Source organism: Rhododendron vialii, chromosome 3a (genome assembly GCF_030253575.1).
Source record: "Rhododendron vialii isolate Sample 1 chromosome 3a, ASM3025357v1".
Lineage (NCBI taxonomy): Eukaryota > Viridiplantae > Streptophyta > Magnoliopsida > Ericales > Ericaceae > Rhododendron > Rhododendron vialii.
In genome coordinates, this window is record NC_080559.1 from 34,158,734 (window position 1) to 34,178,535 (window position 19,802).

A 19,802-nucleotide genomic window follows, 5' to 3' on the forward strand; every position below is an offset into this window, starting at 1 on the left:
TGGGCTATTAATGATTTGGGTTTGTCTCATTATTTAGGCTTTTAGATCTCTCAGGTGTTTGATCTTTATTTTCTCTTATCTGGGCTTTTAAGCCAACGGATGTGGACTTTGCCCTATGGGTTTCCCGGGTTTGGTTTCTTGACAAACTTGGGGTTTGAGTCTCGGATGAACATATGATTACTCTTAGTTTTGTAGATCGTTTGGGTCTTGAGCTAGGAATTTGATGTCATCATTCTTTGCTCCTATTAATCTTTGTAATAATTTCAGAAATTAATGAAATTTTTTTTGCCTTTCAAAAAAAGAAAAGAAAAACTATAGAAACAAGTAACAGTTTCAAATTTGAATACGTACAGGATAATCTAGTCGTTTCCTTTTCTTGGTTAACGATAACTTAAATGAAACTCAAACGCTTCCAGTTACGTTGCTCTTAGAGCTAATTTCCGTACACTAAATCCGTCCGCTGCTGCTTTCAAACAAGAAAACCACCAATATATGATTTTATTTCTACTATTAAGCAAAAAGAGGCTGATTAGATTGTTTGTTCCCCGGCCTTAAGTTACTCCATGCTCCTCAGTAATTTCAGACGTTGCACGGATTCGATGAAACAACTGCAAAAAAGAGCAATATCGACGATTTAAAAGAAGACGACCAGACTTATCAAGATCGAGCGTCTCGATATATACGTAGGAAAATGATGAGAATTTATCATTAGATTTCTACAAAGAAAACTTGTTTAGAATTGCCCGTATTCCTATACATACCTCCAAGGTACATCTCCAGCAAGCAGCCAATCCCCTTCTCTGTCTTGATAAGTGAGGTTATAAGCCTCCCCATTTTCCTCACCTGTGCCCAAACAACCCCAGAGATCGATATATAAACCTGATTGATTAGATCAATCGTAGCTGGTTACACTAATACAGTACCTAGCTAATTACCTGGAATCACAAACATTAATTCCAAAATTTCAAGTAGTTTTTATTTATTTATTTAATCAGAGTTTCAAGTAGTTATATATTTATACTTGGAAAATAGAAAGTTCTCACCTCTCCCAAACATTTCAACCAAGGTATCCATGAGTTCATGATAAGAACGATGGAGGCTTAAGTCAACCTTTCTTGTTATAACCACCCCTTCCATCTTCACTTTCACTAACGTGGGATTTGATCCTCCACCGCCACGATCACCACCGCCTCCAACAACATCACCGCCAACACCGCCACCATAAACATTATTCTTCTGGCAAAGCTTCTTTCTCCAGGACTTAATTGGGGGCCACCCCACTACTCCATCTTCCTCTTCATAGCTTCAATGAAAGCACATAAAATCAATCATAATTTCTACTGGAGTACTATTTTGTATATTGATAAATGGGTAATGGCAACGCAGGTATAGTGTATGCAAAAACTTCAAGGCCTATATCCATACACATGTATTGTGTATATTTACACAGGGAGAGAGAGAGAGAGAGAGAGAGAGAGAGAGAGTGTATATTTACACAGGGAGAGAGAGAGAGAGAGAGAGAGAGAGAGAGAGAGAGAGAGAGAGAGAGAGGTACTTGTTACTGGTGGAGGAGTTCTGGTCAAGGTCGTCAGTTTGATCATCTTCTTCATTCGGCTGCTTATTGTCCCACGACAACAGAGGCAAAGTCTTTCGAGGCAGAACAAATTTCCCCTGTTCATGATCATAAGCTTCACAAAACCCACGTTTCTTCTCCGAATTACAGTACTCGCCGTGATCACCATTGCTCTCACTCCACAAACACGAACCCACATCCAAAGCATCCTTCGTCTCACCGCTTCCGTAGCAATTCAGGTCGAACCCCTTCATTCCAACCCGAAAACCATTGCCTGAAATCCCGAGTCCCAATTCAAGCTCCATTCCAACACTCACAAAATCCCCAAATTCAATACAGCCTACAAAAGCGATTTGGGTATCTTGTTTGAGCGGTTCTCTCTCTCTCTCTCTCTCTTTATATATATATATATATATATATATATATATATATATAGATATAGATAGACACAGATGAGTATTTTTGGAGAGAGAGAGAGAGAGAGGGAGGGAGAATGATGGGGACAGAGAGACAGAGGGCGGTAGGAGACAAGAGTGAGAGTGAGTGTTGGGGGGTAACATCTGGCTGTACGTGTCCTCCCGTATTCTCATTTTTTGTTTGTGAAGGGGTTCGTGTTCCTCACCATTGCTGGGGTTTTCCCCGACCATCTTGTCCCACCTTGTTTTCTACTCGACACTTCCTTAAATTGTTGGTTTCCTCCGTCAAAAAGGACAATCCTACAGCCTTCTACCGCGCTTCTTTCCCACGCGCTCTCTATCTCTTCAAATTAGTTTTCAAATATCTGATCTGGCACACTGTATTTGTTCATACGGAAATGATACTCACACAACCGTTGTGTGTGTTGTGTAATCAATTCTGACAGTTCAGATGTGTTTAGACGTGTAGACACCCCAATCTGGGCTTCCAGATTAGTTTACTTACGGTATTTGATTCCCCGATGATGAGTCAGGTCGAAACAGTTCCGAGAACTTGGAATGGCTTGAGTTTGGCATGTGTGGAACCCATCCTTAACCCTTAAACCCTTGAATCAGAACCTGGACCTTGGTCTAAATGTCGCGCGACAATCTAGAACCCTCGCGCGATGGTTCATCTGCCAGGTGGTGGTCAAAGTCAAAGCTTTGACCATTGACCATCGCGGGGCTGGCTGGACCCTCGCGCGATGGTCTCACTCCATCGCGCGATGGTCAACACCTGTCATTTTCACCCAGATTGCGTGGTGGTCAGGGGGCTACAGGCCTATGTGACTCCGTTTTCTCGGCTGAACAGCGTTCTGGGGGGGCTCCCCTTGCACCACCTCACCCCCCATTCTCCCATCACCTTTGCCACCCACTCCTCCACCAAGCATTTGTAACCAGCATTGTTGGCTGGTTACAAGGCCTTGGTTAGCCATCCACTAACCCCCTTCTCCTATAAATACCCCCCCTTATGCTTCCTTGCAAAGGGTTACAAAAAAAGCTCTCTCCAAGAAAGAAGAAGGAAAACTCAAGCACAAACATCTCACACCACTCACTCCCACATAATCACCCTCCAAATCTTACCATCTCATCATTCAAGCCATTTCCAAGGCACTCAAAGCAAAGGTATAATATCTTTCTGCTCACTGTTCGAACCCCTGAGGGGGGCTGGCAGGGTCAAGGCTGGTAATTGATACCAGCTCTGGCCCTAAAGCTGGCAGAGTTTCAAGAGCCGTTAGCAAGGAAACCCTCGCGCGATGGTCCTGTATGCTCGCGCGACAATTCTGTCTGCGTGAGAATGGACCACGTGGGGAAGGGACCCTGGTCTTTAAGTTTATTATTGTGCTTGTAGTCTTTTAAAAGTCTTTCAAGGAGCTTTAGCTTACTGCTTTGCTGTTTTACATGTTGAAAATCATTGTTAGGCTTAGTTTATAACACCTCTTGGTTTGGAATGCTCTTGGGATGCTCTTGAACATGTCTCATAGCCCTAAGTATGCAAAGCAATTCCTGGAAGTCCAGTCAGAACAATCGCGCGGCTGTCTCATACTGTCGCGCGAGGGTTCTCTGTTTCCCAGGTACTGCCCTTGCATGAGCAACCTGGCCTTGGCCTCTGTTTAGACACCCTCACTGTTTAGGGGTTGCATTTTCATAATATTTCTATCTGTTGGCTGTAATATTGTTTACTTTCAAGTACCCATAAACTGCTTGGTTTGCACCTGGGTGAGCACTGGTCCTTCCAGAGCCCAGAAGGGAATGAAGTTCAAACCATTGGTGAAACATGAATACTCGCGCGAGTGTATGGGAATGTCGGGCGACGGTTTGCTTGCATGCGGATGAACTCACGCATGCAAGCTGGCTGTTTCTTCGTGCCAAAATCATACACGGCGCTGTCTTGATGTATGATCGATGTTTTGAACTTCGTTCTGTTTATTACTCGTCATCTCGCTCATCCATGCTATATATCACATCTTGCAAACTGTTACAGTTTTAATCCCTTAAACTGTTCCCCCGCCCTAAATGGCTAAAAATTGATTAATCAAACAAAATCGTAAACAAACATCTTTCGCAAATGCCTAAGTAGAGACCGATCTCCGGATTGGGCGAGAGGGGTGCCATAAAACCCTTCCCCTCTCGTAACCTGGCTCCCGAACCCAGATATGGTTATGACGGACTGGTTCCTTAACTTTTTCAAATCAATCAGCGCGGCAAGTGCTTCGAAATACGGTTCTTTGGGTGTCGGACCTTCAAACCCGAGTGGCGACTCTGTATTTTGCGAGCGCTTGCTTCCCCGCTCGCGCTCCCTCGACCCGGGCCCCTTGCCTCGCTTTTCGGAATCCGGAAATTCCGAAAACGGGCACGCATGCCCACAAGACGCTCTAGATTTTAAAAAAACTCTTCCAATGAAAAGTTTAACTCTTCCAAGCAAAAGTTTGAATGAATCTTGACCATTTATTACAATAATGGACGGATGGAGATTGGTTGTGCTTGATGTTTTGCACAACCGTTGTGCATGTAGCATCTTTGTTTTTTAGAATTCAGTATTTTATTTTGGACTATCTTTTAATAAGTGTCCATTTTTTTAAGTTAGTGGATAAAAGTTGGTGTATTTTCTATTTTGTCCCAAACATAGATTATATTTTAAAAAGTTAATGAATAAAAATGTAATAATGATATCTCCATAGAGGGTAAGTAGAAAAAGTGGAGGTAAAAATTGATGTGAAAAAATGAAATGATGATATGCCTCTTTAATAAGTTGAAGTTACAAAGTTAGATACTTAGAAATGGATGGAGGGAGTAGTTCTTATCTCACATAACTATTTTAAACACTACATGTCAGCACGGGTAGTCGAATACTAATTTAAGAATTTTGATATTTGTGCTCCATTTTTTATTGATGACGCTCCACTTTGTTTATGAAGTTACTAATAACTTCACATTAAAAGTAGAGCGCAAAAATCAGTTTTCTAATTTAATTATATGACACGAAATGTAAAATTAAGAAATGACCCAGATGAATTAAATTTGCAAAAAATTCTTCACTTTCCAATTATTTGGCATGTTAATTCCCATTATAAAAAAGTAGAAAAGGAAAGGAAAATCAGCATGTAGATTGTGAAGATTTAAAAGAGAATCATTTCTAGTGAAGTTGGTTGTTTATCTTCCTCCTCTAGTGGTGATCAAGGTTTGAGTTCCATGAAAGGCGGGGCTTTGGTGATTAGGTTATGAATAACCTATGGACCCTTCTGTACTAACTCTATCACTCCCCACTAACTCCGGATCCCCTGCTCATGTATACAATGTTGTAAAAAAAGATTGTGAAGAATTAACACGCGCCATGCAGAGAGCATGATACCCAAAAGCCAAGCTTAACGCCAGAGATGACTTTTTAAAAAATGCTCAAGGTCGGTGGGGTCCAATTTAAATTAAACAAAAGCCCCAGCCAAGACCTGGACTTCAGAGTCGATCCCATTGTTTACCTTTTCAGCCCGAGTACCCAAAAAAAGGTGAAAAAACAGGATCCTACTTAGCCATAAATTTTTGGATGCCGAGCGGATACCACGTGACAGTAATCTTTTGTCGTCGTCCAAACATATTATACATGATCCAGATTTTTTTTTCCTTTCTCTCCCCTCGCCTAACCACTCTTTCTCCTTTTTTTTCTATCTAAAATTCGAAACATCCAAAAATCACGTTTAGATGGCTAAAAATACTGACGAAATATCACGTGTGTGGTATCTATCTAGAACCCAAGAACTTCTCCTATACTTTACAGACCAATTGTCAAAAACAACGAGCTATGTGGGTCCAAACCACTTGGTGTCATCAATGTGAGTTGGGGACATGTTTTGGACTGTGCCGATTTTACTGCACAATTTGGGTTTCTCCTCTTTCTCTCCCCTCGCCTAACCACTCTTTCTCCTTTTTTTTCTATCTAAAATTCGAAACATCCAAAAATCACGTTTAGATGGCTAAAAATACTGACGAAATATCACGTGTGTGGTATCCATCTAGAACCCAAGAACTTCTCCTATACTTTACAGACCAATTGTCAAAAACAACGAGCTATGTGGGTCCAAACCACTTGGTGTCATCAATGTGAGTTGGGGACATGTTTTGGACTGTGCCGATTTTACTGCACAATTTGGGTTTCTTCTCTTTTTGGCCTGCCCCATTCTCAAACTAATCATGGGGAAAATTTGATGCAAAGATCCATTGAATTAATCTTTCACATTCCTCCTAATCTCGACTCGGGGGGTTAATTTTTTATTTTTATTTTTAGCTGTCTCTTTTCGAAAATCGAGTTGTTAAACGATAAGTTAGTATTTAACTAGGAGATTTCTCTAAGAATTGTGATTTGCAAAAACGATGATTTCCGGTCACTAATGTGATGAAGGACTACTGCTAGATGTACCGACAATTAACGATTTAAGAAGTGTGATAATATTCACCGAAAACTCTCTTGCAAATTGTCCGGGATCATTACTGGTGAGGTTATGGACCTTAACGATTTATGCGGCAAAGAAAAAAAGAGAGGTTAAATATTATGCCGTCCGCATTTATTCATTGAATTATTAAAACACGTCTATCTCTATTACACATCGATCGATTTTAGAAAATTACCAGTAATAAAAAAAAATTGACGCCGGCACGAGGAGACCAGAATTATATATTCTCATATGATCGCGATGTCGAGTTTGAATTTCAATATATTCGGAGATCAATCGGGAGAAGATTAGAACACACTTTGTCACAAGATAACACTCCTCATCAATTTCTTATGTTTTGTTCAGTCAAAAAGGTCAAAATATTTTATCTACAATGCATGCATGGACAATACACCCTTTTTTTTTTTCTTTTTGAGTATCTGTCTTGATTGATCCTCTATTTTAGATTACGCCACTTCGTTTTTTAGTATCTGTCAATGTTGAGTCTTGCTCTTAAGAAAAACTTTGAATAATAAATTATAAAATAACTGGTCATTAGCATTTAGTGCTTTTTTTAAAATGCAATTTTTGTGGGTAATTTTATAAAAATATGGTTCATAACATTTTGTTTTATACTAAAATCGTAATTTTTATACTAAAAAATCGTAAGTTTTTAACAATAGAATTCGTAACATTGAGAATTCGTAACATTTTCAATAAGATCATTGACATTTTGGTGCGTCTCGTAACTTTTATACTAAAATTGTAATTTTTGAGCAATATGAATCATAACATTTTGGGAGTGCATATGGGAGATGTTGCCAAGCAAGGGTGCTTGGCAGCGGTACCGAGCAACCAATCCGGCTGTATTTTTTTCAGCACAGACGACTTGGATCGAATTTGAGCGCATGAAAATCTTAATCATCCGTTGCTTGGATTAATTAAGATCCTAGTCGTCTATTGCGAAATGAACGACCGGATGAGCTGCTCGGCACCACTGTCAAGATGGGGTGCTTGGCAGCATCCCCGGGTCGGCTGACATTAAATTTGAGATAAAATGCAAAGCGAATGAAGTTCTTGGCAACATCCCCGGATCGACAGACATTAAGCTTGAGATAAATGCAAAGTGGATGATGTTCAATAAGCCCTATATAACTCAGTCCAATTTTCAAAACAAGAAGAGATAGAGAAAGAAAATTCAGTCCAATTATTTTCACCAATAAAATTTGAAGCTGGTACAAATTAAAGTACATTCCTTGGCACTCTAGGGATAGATATCCAATTCAAATGGATATCTACGCATACAATTTGTGGACGATACATATTGAAAATTACAATACGATATGTCTGTCTATTTTTGGTGACGAAAAAAACCCTTATTCGACATCGATGATCGATCCATCAAACTCATTCCATTGCTTGAATCAACTCTTCATAAAACGAACACGGACAACTATTCAAATGACAGAGAGGCTTGAAATGAATCTACCTTTCAGAAGTGAACACGGACACCGATTACGCCCCAAAGGCACTCGAGATGGGCCCACAAATGGTCCAATTGTCATCGATCGCCAGAATGAGATACGTGTCACACACAGACAGCATGGGCTGCATATCACGTGGGTGTGAACACCATTAAGGCAATATTGGGCCCCCACTGGACCGCAGGCCCATACCGGTCATGGACCAAATACTATTCCTTTGTCGAGAGGACAAAAGCATAGTTGGGATCAAACCCACGTGTGTCCGATTGATTAAAACAAACATCAAATCGAAGTCCCAAGCAAAGAGGACCACGTTGAAATTAACAAACCAAAATTTAATGACAATTGACAACCCATTTTGCACCCCAGAAAGTCCAAGGTTCCCGAAGGAGGGATCCCGACCGGATTTCCGATGGCGCGTTGGGCTCATTCCGGCCACAGGACGGCTGATCCAAGCCGTCCAAAAATTTTAGAAAAAAAAATCAAGTGGGCTCGCGTGAGAATCAATCAATGGCATCGGATGTGTGTAGGTGGCCGATCCAAACACTCCATTTTTGTGTGTATAACTCCATTTTTGTGTGTATATTATACACATAAAAATGGAGTGTTTAGATCGGTCACCTACACACATCGGATGCCGTTGATTCTGACGTGGGCCCACTCGGTTTTTTTATAGAATTTTTGGATAGCTCGGATCAGCCGTTCGGTGACCGGAGTGGGCCCGACGCGCTGTCGGGAATCCGATCGGGACTGTAGCACCTCTCTTTGCACCCCTAGTAATTTGTTTTTTGAGAAAAAGTTTTTTCCGGATCAACCGGACAAGGGGCTGTCCGGACAGCCCCCGTGTGGGTCCCCTTCGCGCGTTTATTTAGAAAATTCGAACTGTGCATCTTGTAGGGTCCACAAAATAATGTATTTTCGCGAAAAATCAGCTTGTCCGAATATCGATAGGTATGTCAAAAGTTGAGTTTTTACACAGTTGTCTATTTTTTCACGTAAAAACTCAACTTTTGACATACCTATCGATGTCCGGACAAGCTGATTTTTTGCGCAGATACATTATTTTGCGGGCCCTACAAGATGCACGGTTCGGATTTTTCAAATAAACGCGCGAAGGGGGCCCACACGGGGCTGTCCGGACAGCCCTTTTGTCCGGTTGATCCGTACACAACTTTCACTCTTGTTTTTTCCCTAACACCACGTTTTTGTCTACTTAAAAGTAACTCAGATATTCGGTAATTTACTTTTCGGTCTCCGCTTGTTTGTCCATTTTTAACTTTTACGTGTCCCAAACTATTAATCTACTACTATTTTGACAAATGAAAAATACTAATCACGGTCTATTGGACAGTTATTAATATGCAAAAGATGAATTGATATGTGTGAAATTTGTAGAAATATCTTTGCAAGTGAGTTGATACATGAAAGAAATGCATTGAAACTTTTTCTTTTTTTTGGTATTATGTGTTCATTATCCACTGCTTAATGGGGCTATGGTTAGCAACACCATAAACAAATCAATACTTTGAAATCTAGAGTATTATATTTTTTTCCCTTTTTCTTTTGAATTGAACCAACAATGTTTAAGGGGCCGAAGAAAGATTTCTTAAGTTAAAGTTTTAAAAGTATGATGATAATTTATGAAGAATTGAATTCTTGAAATGAACAAGAACTAAGATGGAAAGCGTAACCAAAAGAAGTCATTTCACTAAAGAGACGAGGTTTGAATTGGGCGGTTGTGAGAGGTCAAGTGGTTGGGAAGGGGCACTTAAATGTCAGAGGTCTTAAATTGAAGTCGATGAAACGACGTTGATCTGTCGTAGTAGTAATGTAACTCTATCAACATTCTAACATCTTATCGTATGACAAAAAATAAAAAAAGAAATGGGCAGGTCACTCGTAAGTGTTTGTGCTAAATTAGCTCAATCTTTGGCAAATTGATTGTGTGCAGGCGTACCAGAAAAGAATAGAACTTATCCTTTTCAGATTAACTAAAAAATAACTAACTTAATTAGGTAATTATGATTATCCGTTCGATTACCTCAACGAAGAGAATTTTTCTACTATAAGGTATCAACCAAAATGAATTGATACTCTTCAAATAGAGAAACCAGAAAAGATAATTGAATATAAGCAAGCTTATGTACGATTTCTCTTAAGATTTCAACAAGAACAAAACAGAAATATACAAACACGATTGAATCTAATCAAAAGCAAACTTATATGCAATTGTTTTTTAGCAAGAACAAGACAAAATAATGTAAGATAACTTGAATTTAATTAAAAGCAGGCTTACATTCAAATAATTCTTCAAACTTGCAAAATATTAAACTACAACTACATTAACTACTTCGAACTAATTCCTAAGTCCTAAACTACTTTAGATCTCTAAACAACCATCTTTTGTATGGGATTGGGGGGGGGGGGGGGGGGGGGGGGGGGGGGGGGGGGGTGGGTTGTTCTTCTCCATTTTCTTATAGACAAAGGGGCTGTCTAGGATTCTTTTTCTCCACATTTTCCTCGAATGTCTAAGTCTTCATTCGAATTTGATTTTAGACGCCATAATTCCCTCCAAGAACGGTTGTAACTGCCTTCGAACTGTTGTTGACTTGGTCTATTCAGAGAACTCTTCTTCTTCCCGCGTTTGTTGCCATAGATCGTTGTTAAACACATAGATAATGGGCTCCTGTTTAAGCGCAACAAGAGTTAGTGCTTCAAAATGGGTTACCCAAATAATTACAAGTAAACATAACTGATTTTCCTTATAAAATGAGTCCCTAATGGCACCGTTCGATGGTTTAAGGAGTTAATCAACATTTATGCTTAATAATCCTCTTAATATCTGTCACTTCATGACCAAACGTGGTCGTTTAAAAGATCTCAATGAGATTTATCAAATAAGATCCATATTGTTAGAAAAATTATTTGCGTAAGCACATAATTTTTGAGTTTAAAATTACTTTTTTAAAAAATATGTATTTATTTTTGAATTTGGAATGGGAAAGTCCTTTTAATGTATCCTTGGATACTCCTTCCGTCCGGATTTAATAGTCCTTTTTGGGAGTTCGGGTCATTTTTCAATCGATTATATCTTGTAATTTATAATATTTTATGTAATTTTGAAAATATTATCTTCTATAACTAATTGAGATTTATCAAACAAGATTCATATTGGATATAAAATTCATTACTAATTAAAAGATATAACTTATTTTTTATCCTGTTAGAATTGAATGAAAAATTATTAAATTCGAACGGAGAGAATACTATTTAGGTCCGAGTTGGGGTCCCAAGTTAGCATTCCCAATCCCGAGGTCCCCTCCCCCATATTGATGGATCTTGTCAACAGTAGTTAATTTTCAAACAAACCCCCGGCCCACAAGTACTAGGTCAATTGTGGTTACTGGTCACCGTCAATTTGCCCGAGTTTGGTTCGCATTCCCAGTGAAAGCTCGTTTGAGATCAAATTTTGTCTCAAAACAAAAAATTTTGAAGATTTTATTGAACGTCAATAGTTATCAGGCATCCATCAACTGCTCTACAAACTGAACAATTCAAATCACAAGGATAAGATATCGGTGGAGCTCACCGAAGCACACTTTGGGAACTCCTTATCTGTTAAGTTATCATGGCAAACTTGAATACGGCACTCAGGGGCGAAGCCAACATGTGACAAGGGGGTCACGTGCCCCCTAGTATAGGGCTTACTGTTTACTTTGTTTTTACGTCTTTTTCAACCAAATTAAAGGACCACTTAAAGAATTAAATGCTTGTTTCAGAGGGGCAAATAGAAAATTGCTAGTATTTTTGTGCTTATGTTTTGAATCTTTTGAATTCATTAAGTTACTGTTTCTCGAAGTGACGAGGCATGTAATTTGCAATTCATAGACTCATAAGTGTTTTTATTACTGCCTTTGCTGTTCTAAAATTAGTCTGATTATCAACTTTCTATCTGCTGCTAACACAAGATTAATTTCTAATCGCAGAGCTTTATAATAATTCTATAAAAAAAAATTGCAAATAATTTCCTTCGGATTGAGCTGATATCCTATTTCCCTCCGAAAGAGTGATAAGTCGAGTGAATCTCCGGGCACGTTTTCTGGGCCCAGCCCATTAAGTCTTGGGCCAAGTTCAACTATGTTCGGCCCGTTAGCGAGAATCTAGACGTATTTTGGATCCTAAATAGGCCCAGTCACGAGAGCAAGTCTGTGCGGGCCTGGCTTGTCCATAGTGGACTCAGCCCTTTGAAATGCCCTAGCTTAAGTTGAACGGATCCCGAAACGGATGCAGAATTTCAAGGTTGGGTGGGCGAAGATAGCGTCATCAACAACTATAGTTGCGTTCAATTGCATGCATCCCGAAAATGAAAATAGTACAAAAGGTATATGTTGAAACTTTGGTGTGTTTGTAAAAACACATTGTGTCAATCCAACAGTATAAGTATTGTTAAACATTTCTTCTTCTTTTTTCCTTTTCTAAAACTCTTGGTTGAGAGGATGTTGGATTGTTCAAAACAATATTGGGCGGGCGAGCCTATGTAATTTTATAATTTTTGAGAAAACTATTACTAATTTTGATAAAAGTTTGAAACGTGGATGGAGCGGTTGCCCGGATTCATCCGCCACTTGATCCGTCCGTCCATGAGCTGAACTTTTTAAACTTTTACCGGGATACAGTTTTTTGCCATTTTATGAACAAAAACATTTGTTTTTCCCTCGTAAAACGGTCCGGTCCAGTCCATTCAATAATAATTCTAATTTCATGAAAGGGACTAATTTTCGTCATATTATCTGTCTAGCCATGCATCTTTGCTTTTGGACTGTGAGCCATACTTCAGAAAATTTCCTAAGTCAGTCCGTCACATGTAAAGGCCTAGCTAGCCCAAAGTAGAATTGAATTTTGTTCTGGGACTTCAAAGACGAAACGTTGATGATCCCAAAACCGGAGGACTCTCTCTCTCTCTCTCTCTCTCTCTCTCTCTCTCTCTCTCTCTCTCTAACCAAATGTTTGGCTCAGCTGTAATTGAAGGTGACAAACTTAGAACAATGCCAAGGCTAGAATGATGAAGAATTGCATGCCAATCGCAATGCTAAAATGAAAACAATGGAGAACTGGATCTAGCTAGTTGCTCTGCAAAATGCAAATGGTAATGTCAACTCAAATGCTTAAATGTTAGAGCAATGCAAATGATAGTAGTGTAATTCTTTTGCAATAACTCTCATATCTAGTGGCTAATAAGAGTTCAATTAAAGCTATGTCAAAATCCCCTACGAGTACTCTATGACTGACACAATACAAAATTAAATAGAACGTAAGTGGGAGTATTCTAACAACAGATCAAATGCTTTTTAAGCTCCTAGCTAGTTGTCGGGTGACTATCACTCGTCAACTTCTTAGGGTTAACGCAAATGAGAAAATTACCATCCATTGCCAACGATTTTCAAAAAAACATTTATGCAAATCGTACTATGCATGGGCATTGTGCTAACACGGAGAAGATTACACATAAATTAGAGGTGATCGATCAGCAAATCTTGCTAAATGCTAATTACAATTTACACATAATGTCCTTGAATACAAATTGGAGATTTGGTGGGGTATGAATGATTGGAATAGTGGGTATGATAAATTTTTGGGTGCCGATCGGGTATCAGCCGTTCAAATGTGTTTTGGACGACCCAGTTTTATTCCCTCTATTTTCCTTCATCCGACCACTCTCTCTCTCCTCTTTTTCTCTCTTTAAAATTCAGTCCGTCCAAAACATGTTTGGACGGGACTGGAATCGCCAATGGAGTATCACATGTATGGTACCTAAAAAGTTCTCAGTGGGTATATCCCTTTAACTTTATGCAGAGAAGATTCATGTGGTTTTCACACAATCGGGCAAAAAAGTGGAGATATATCATTGTGGAAATAATGATGAGAAAAAGCAGAAGGAATCATGCAATCTAAAAAGAAAACAAAGTAAAATATGCCAGCTTAAAAGTACCTGCTACAGTACAGTATTACTATAGTAGTAATGCTTTTTGGTGCGCTCGTGGTCCTAATGTTACGTCTTGTCTTTTTTACTATTGGAACCGGAGACTCGGGCGTGAAACACGCAAGAGCGAGGCGAGGTTTGGAACCCTACAGACGATTTGGATCCCGCACTACATTTCTTTTGCACTCCATGCGCTACATGATCCGCAAATCCTTTAATCTAATAACGCAGGCGCATTCACTGTTATATTGATTGATTGGTAAAATCAAAATTTCACAGATTTTTTGGTAAAATTTCACTGTTATTTGTTGTTGCAAAAAAAGCCATATTGACTATTTCACAACAGCTTTTGCTAAATTTGCGGCATGACACAAATATGAGATGAGTTTATTCTAATAATTTTTTTTAGGAACACGTTAGAAATGCATTGATGGATATGATAATTACAACCTACCGTGTTCAACTAGTACAATTGTTACAAAGACCTATTACACACATGGAGACAGATAACACATCCAACCAAATGAAGAATTCAAGTCCAGTGATAAATTGATCAGACGGTCAGGTGTCGGAGCCGCGTATGCTATTTGCCGATGTTCAGACTGTTAGAATAATTTGCATTTGAAATCGGTATATACTACTCCATAAAGTAACATTGTTCTTTTTGAGCTTCAGACAAAGCAAATAAGTGGACTTGCTCATACAAGTTACAAGCCATATATGTTGCCATAGCTCCATGTTTATTCATTTCTTTTTTCCATTCCCAGAAGGAAGTAAGAATATCCAATACTAGTTCAAAACATGTAAATAGATGAAAAATGATTATACAGTACTAAAGCTTCTTTTCTTTTCTTTTCTTTTTTTGTTAATTTGGAAATGAAAAGAAAAGAGAGAAGAGAAGAAACAAAGGAAAAGAAATCGAATTTAGATAGGCTAAATATATAAACGAACCAAGTTGTGCGAGTTGGGGTTCATGTAACTCAAGTTTGATACCATATCTTTCAGAAAGTTAAATTTCCAAATCGAACTATATATGCTCATTTGGCTCTTTTATTAAACCCAATTTTAGAGCAGCTAGCTAGCATTGAGCTTCTGTCTGTTAAAAAAGAAAGAAAAACCCAGGAAGGAAGGAATTATCAGTCCATGATCCATATATCCCCAAATAATGGAAGGAATGAATTGTAGTACTTCCAAACAAACAAACAAACTTGTCATTTTGTCACTCACTCACATTATAATCGATAAAGCAACGTACAAAAAAAAGAAAGATATTGGTTTCTTGTCAGGAGGCAGGGGGAAGGACAGGACATAGGATATTGGAGGGATAAACTTTTCAAGGTGATAATGGATTCAGAAAGAAAGAAAGCATACCAAACTGTGGAACAAAGATCAAAAATAATGCATTGCATGCATAAAACTTGTCATCTAGCGTTCTGATTTTTGTTTTTGGGATCTGATTGGAATAAGATACCCCACCCATCCCATTTTATTCGTACGTATTTTAACTCTTTTTTTTTTATTTTTTATTGAGGCTCATTTTTTTTTTTTTAAATTCGAGATGTTTTAAAAAGACTATTCACTTTGACAAATCAAAGGATAAACTAGAGGTCGTATGTGTTTGAAAGTATCTTTAATCTCCGTCTATTTTTAAGAGTTCAGTATTTTATTTTAGTACATCTCTTAATAAGTATTTATTTTATAAAATTAATGGGCAAAAATTGATGAAAGTATAATGATGACTTTTTATGGTTTACTGATGCACTGCCAGCTCAGCCTTGGGCCTGCCCCTACACACACGGCAGCCCATGAGTGGAACCATGAGATCACGTCGCAATTACACTAAATACTTTCTCGGGGTTTTTATGCCGCCCCACAAACGATGCCCGCAAGAGTAAAATTTGTTGGAAACAATGACGGAGAGTATGGAACCGTTTACCTCACAATCTGTTAAACAAAATACAAAATACCAAAATTCGGATTAGCTGCTTTTGGAATAAGTCGCGGACTAGGTCACTTTCTTTAAAACGTTTTGCGGCTCCGCCCTCTTTGTACAAACAGTGATAACCACGCCGCCTCCGGATTAAAAGAATCCAGAATACAGCCAATGTCTTGATCTTCTTGATCTGAGAATATACTGTATAGAAAATGATTTTTTGGGTGTGCGTAAAAAGAGTGGAGAAAACTCCTTTTATAGGTGAGAACAGAAGTGATCTTTAAGAAGAACATAATCAACAAAAATTGATTGTAATCTGATTATAAACACGTTTTTAATATGCAACGGTAAAGATAAATAATGAATTTCCGTTTGAAAAAAAAAGGAGAAGGGGTAAAGATAAATAAGGTAGGCAGTATAAAAGAAGAATATTTTCCTCAGTTTGGACTGTCCAACGACGTAAAGCTCATTATCGTATGTGTGCACACGTAGTTAACTGGTTAACGAATCAGGTTTCTCGAATTGCTTTAGGCGATCGCCCATTTTTCCGAGCACGCGAGACATCTCTTTGGGTCTAGCCACATTCAATAGCCCACTAAAGAGTCTAGCTTTTGAAAAACCTTGAAAAATACACACTCCCAACAGAATTGTTCAAAGAATTTCTGAAGTACCCATTAAAAAAAAAATTTGATGCCACTAGTAGTGTACGCCCCGTTCAAGTTTCTTTTTAAACCTTCTTTTTTTAAAAAAAAGTAATTTTGAGCTCAAATATATTGAAAATGAAAAATAATTTTTCGATTTTCTTTTTGCACCGTTTAAAAAATCTTAATGAAATCTATCAAACAAGATCCATATTGGTAAAAAAATTATTTACGTAAACACATGATTTTTGAGTTTGAAATTACCTTCATTTTCAAAAAGTACTTTTTGAAAGAAAGTGAAACGAAGCCTACTTGTGTCAGCTAGTGTGGTGAGATCACAATGCCAAGTGGGCATGTTCAGGGGAAGAAAAAGCATTTGGAAAACTGCTGTTATGGATTTTATTCAAATGTTTATGAGCAGTCAATGTCAACTTGATCGCTGCTCATCTTATGCGTACCCAAAAATTTGGAAGAAAAATAGAAAAAGATACTCACGAGCTGAAAAAGAAGAATAGACCAAAACTGTTACGCCAATTACTGTACTTACAAAGGGAAGAAAACAAAGGACCCCCATTTGATTGTTTGCCAACTTGCCATGTGATTTTGCTGGATGTGGCAGGGACTCAGTATTTTCACTTCGATACCTCCTGTTGAGATGTCAACAAAATTTGTTAAAACTTTCGTTCGAATGCGCTAACTTAAAATCACATCGATTGCTTCCCGTAATTGTTAGTACTACTAATAGTATACTAAGATTGGGTGATTTAGAGAACAGAAAAGGAATTCTAGCTCTTCCCCATAATCACCTGTTTGAATAGTTGGGGGAAAAATTAAGGGAAAAACTATTGCAGAATGCATGCTCTATACAAACCTAAGCCTTGAGATTGAAGTAAAAACTTTTGGCTTCCACATGTCAATCCTTGTTTGTCAATTGCTTTGTTTAACAGAGCTAATCTTAGGATACGATTGGTTCTTAATCCCATTGGACTAATCCTGAATGGGAACTCTTTTGGGGAAAAAGCAAAGAAGGGCCTCAGAAACGCTTAGGGGAATGCCCCAAGATTAGTTGAGGTATAAATAAAAAAAAGCATATGTATATTACGATGGATAAAGTGGCGGAAACTTCCCAACCTAAAGGGTAAATGGGTAATGGTTTTCGAGTAGGGGTCACTTGGGCTACATCAAACTCATCTTTTTTGTCTTAGGTTTCCTTGACTCAAATATAAAAAATGATATAACCACAAACACTTGCACAAACTCTCTCACAATGTGTGTGGGACCACACACAATGTAGGTGTGAAGTGTGTGTGGGGCCCCACACACATTGTGAGAGAGTTTATGCAATTGTGTGCGTGCAAGTGTTTGTGGTTCTAGCACTATTGGTCAAGATTAGTACTACAATCCTTGTACTAATACATAAAAATCTCGTTAATTAGCCCATAATATTCCTACTTTTAAGTTGCAACTAGAAAGAGCTATGATTACATGCAAAAGGACTAGAGCTATGATTACACATCTCTCTCTCTCTCTCTCTCTCTCTCTCTGGGACTTTCAAAAGGCAGTGTCAAGTGGAAAGCGTAAATGAAACAAAACAGGGCCCTCGCGTCAATCCTTCAGCGTAGACCACTACTTATGGACTTATGGTGTTTTAATTCATGCACGTGTGCGTCCAACTTAGCTAAGTAATCACCATCCACACCACACTACTTTTCCTATATATACACTCTGAATTAACTTTCACTTTGGCACTGAGAGAGAGAGAGAGAGAGAGAGAGAGAGAGAGAGAGAGAGAGAGAGAGAGAGAGAGAGAGAGAGAGAGATGGACATGAAGGGAGTGAATCCCCAGCTTAAGAAAGGTTTGTGGAAACCAGAAGAGGATAGGATACTGAAAAACTACGTAGAGGCTAATGGTGAAGGTAACTGGGCTTCTGTTTCACAAAAGTCAGGTAAAGCTCTAACCCACGCCCCCGTAATACACTAGGTCTTCTCATAATGTACCATTATGCTACGTCTCTCTCTCTCTCTCTCTCTCTCTCTCTCTCTCTCTCTCTCTCAGGTTTGATGAGAGGTGGTAAGAGCTGCAGATTGAGATGGAAAAATTATCTCAGACCCAACATCAAGCGCGGAGGAATGTCTGACGAGGAGAAAGACCTGATCATCAGATTGCATAAACTTCTTGGCAACCGGTGAGTCTGACTTCTATTACTACCACTACTTAAACCAATGAGAGTTCTGCTTAAACTAAAAGATTTCACCAAGCATGCACTAGCAACTGAGGAACACGGAATAAAACAGTCTCCCCGAAAATTCTAACTGAACTCTACCTACCTACCACCACCACACGGCGGCCACACCATCCTACCACTATCACCACCACCTTTTATGATTGCAACTGAACATGAGCAACCGTTTCACTGTCAGTTTCAGAAAAAAAATTCCCCAAGAAAAATGTGTTTCTGCTGAAACAAAATGGAGGATAATTTGATAAGCTTTTCTTTTTCTCTAGCTGGTCACTGATTGCCGGTCGACTCCCCGGCAGAACGGACAATGAAGTAAAGAACTACTGGAATACCCATCTGAACAAGAGAAGCTCTCAAGGCAGAACAACCACCATTAGTCCCAAGAACAAGAACAAACTCTGCAAATTACCCAACCCTCAACCCATTTGCAGCAGAAGTTCAGAAACCAACAATGAAGTATCACATGCAGGAAAAGAAGAGGAGCTTACAGTCACGAGTCTGTGGATGCAAGATATGAAAAGCTTCAACTTTGATGCAGAACCTCCATTTTTGCCGGCTAATAATGCATCATTCTTCTACGATGACGAGCCTTTCATGCCCATCTTCGATTCTTTAGCTCTGTCTGAAGCATTTTATAAGATAGATGAAGAAGAGAACTACCAGCAGGAGGTATCTGGACATGCAACTGTCCTTTGGTGAGAAGTGATGCCTACCTTTTCATCACGGAAAATGATATGCAGATAGAATTTCTATAGCATCTCTGAAATTATGAACAACAGTGGCGAATGTTTTGTTTAGAAATAAAGGACCAGAAAAGGCTACGGTCATTCTGTATAAGTAGTCTGTAAAAAATTCGAAGCATAGTATTAGAGTGTGTGTTACCTCGTGTCGTAGGCCTGGCTGGAACGTTTCTCTCTGTGTGTGCTAATTCTGCTACTGTTGTGGAACCAGGCTGTTGAAGAAATATTTGGAAAGAAAAAATATATAAGTGATTAAAATAAAGTTCACTTGAGTTATCGCCTTTACATATAGTTCCCCACCCTACAAAAAGCAAAAGTGATCAAATAGTGGA

At 38.7% G+C, this 19,802-nt stretch overlaps 2 protein-coding genes across 3 annotated transcripts; one reads left to right on the forward strand and one right to left on the reverse strand.

The window, feature by feature from the left end:
* Positions 1-313: 313 nt before the first annotated feature.
* Positions 314-2,001, reverse strand: LOC131320255 (auxin-responsive protein IAA9-like). Of its 2 annotated transcripts, XM_058350903.1 has the most exons (5): positions 1,556-2,001; positions 1,221-1,303; positions 1,044-1,190; positions 762-843; positions 314-608 (listed from the first exon to the last, which is right to left on the reverse strand). In XM_058350903.1, exons 1-5 carry the CDS (start codon positions 1,876-1,878, stop codon positions 557-559), a joined length of 687 nt encoding a protein of 228 aa, XP_058206886.1. In that variant the 5' UTR covers positions 1,879-2,001; the 3' UTR covers positions 314-556. The 2 variants fall into 2 exon arrangements, with proteins under 2 accessions (XP_058206886.1, XP_058206885.1); XM_058350902.1 differs by having other exon boundaries at positions 1,044-1,303.
* A 16,234-nt stretch (positions 2,002-18,235) lies between these two features.
* Positions 18,236-19,746, forward strand: LOC131320258 (transcription factor MYB82-like). Its single transcript, XM_058350906.1, has 3 exons — positions 18,236-18,436; positions 18,547-18,676; positions 18,997-19,746. Exons 1-3 carry the CDS (start codon positions 18,310-18,312, stop codon positions 19,427-19,429), a joined length of 690 nt encoding a protein of 229 aa, XP_058206889.1. The 5' UTR covers positions 18,236-18,309; the 3' UTR covers positions 19,430-19,746.
* The last annotated feature ends 56 nt before the right edge of the window (positions 19,747-19,802 follow it).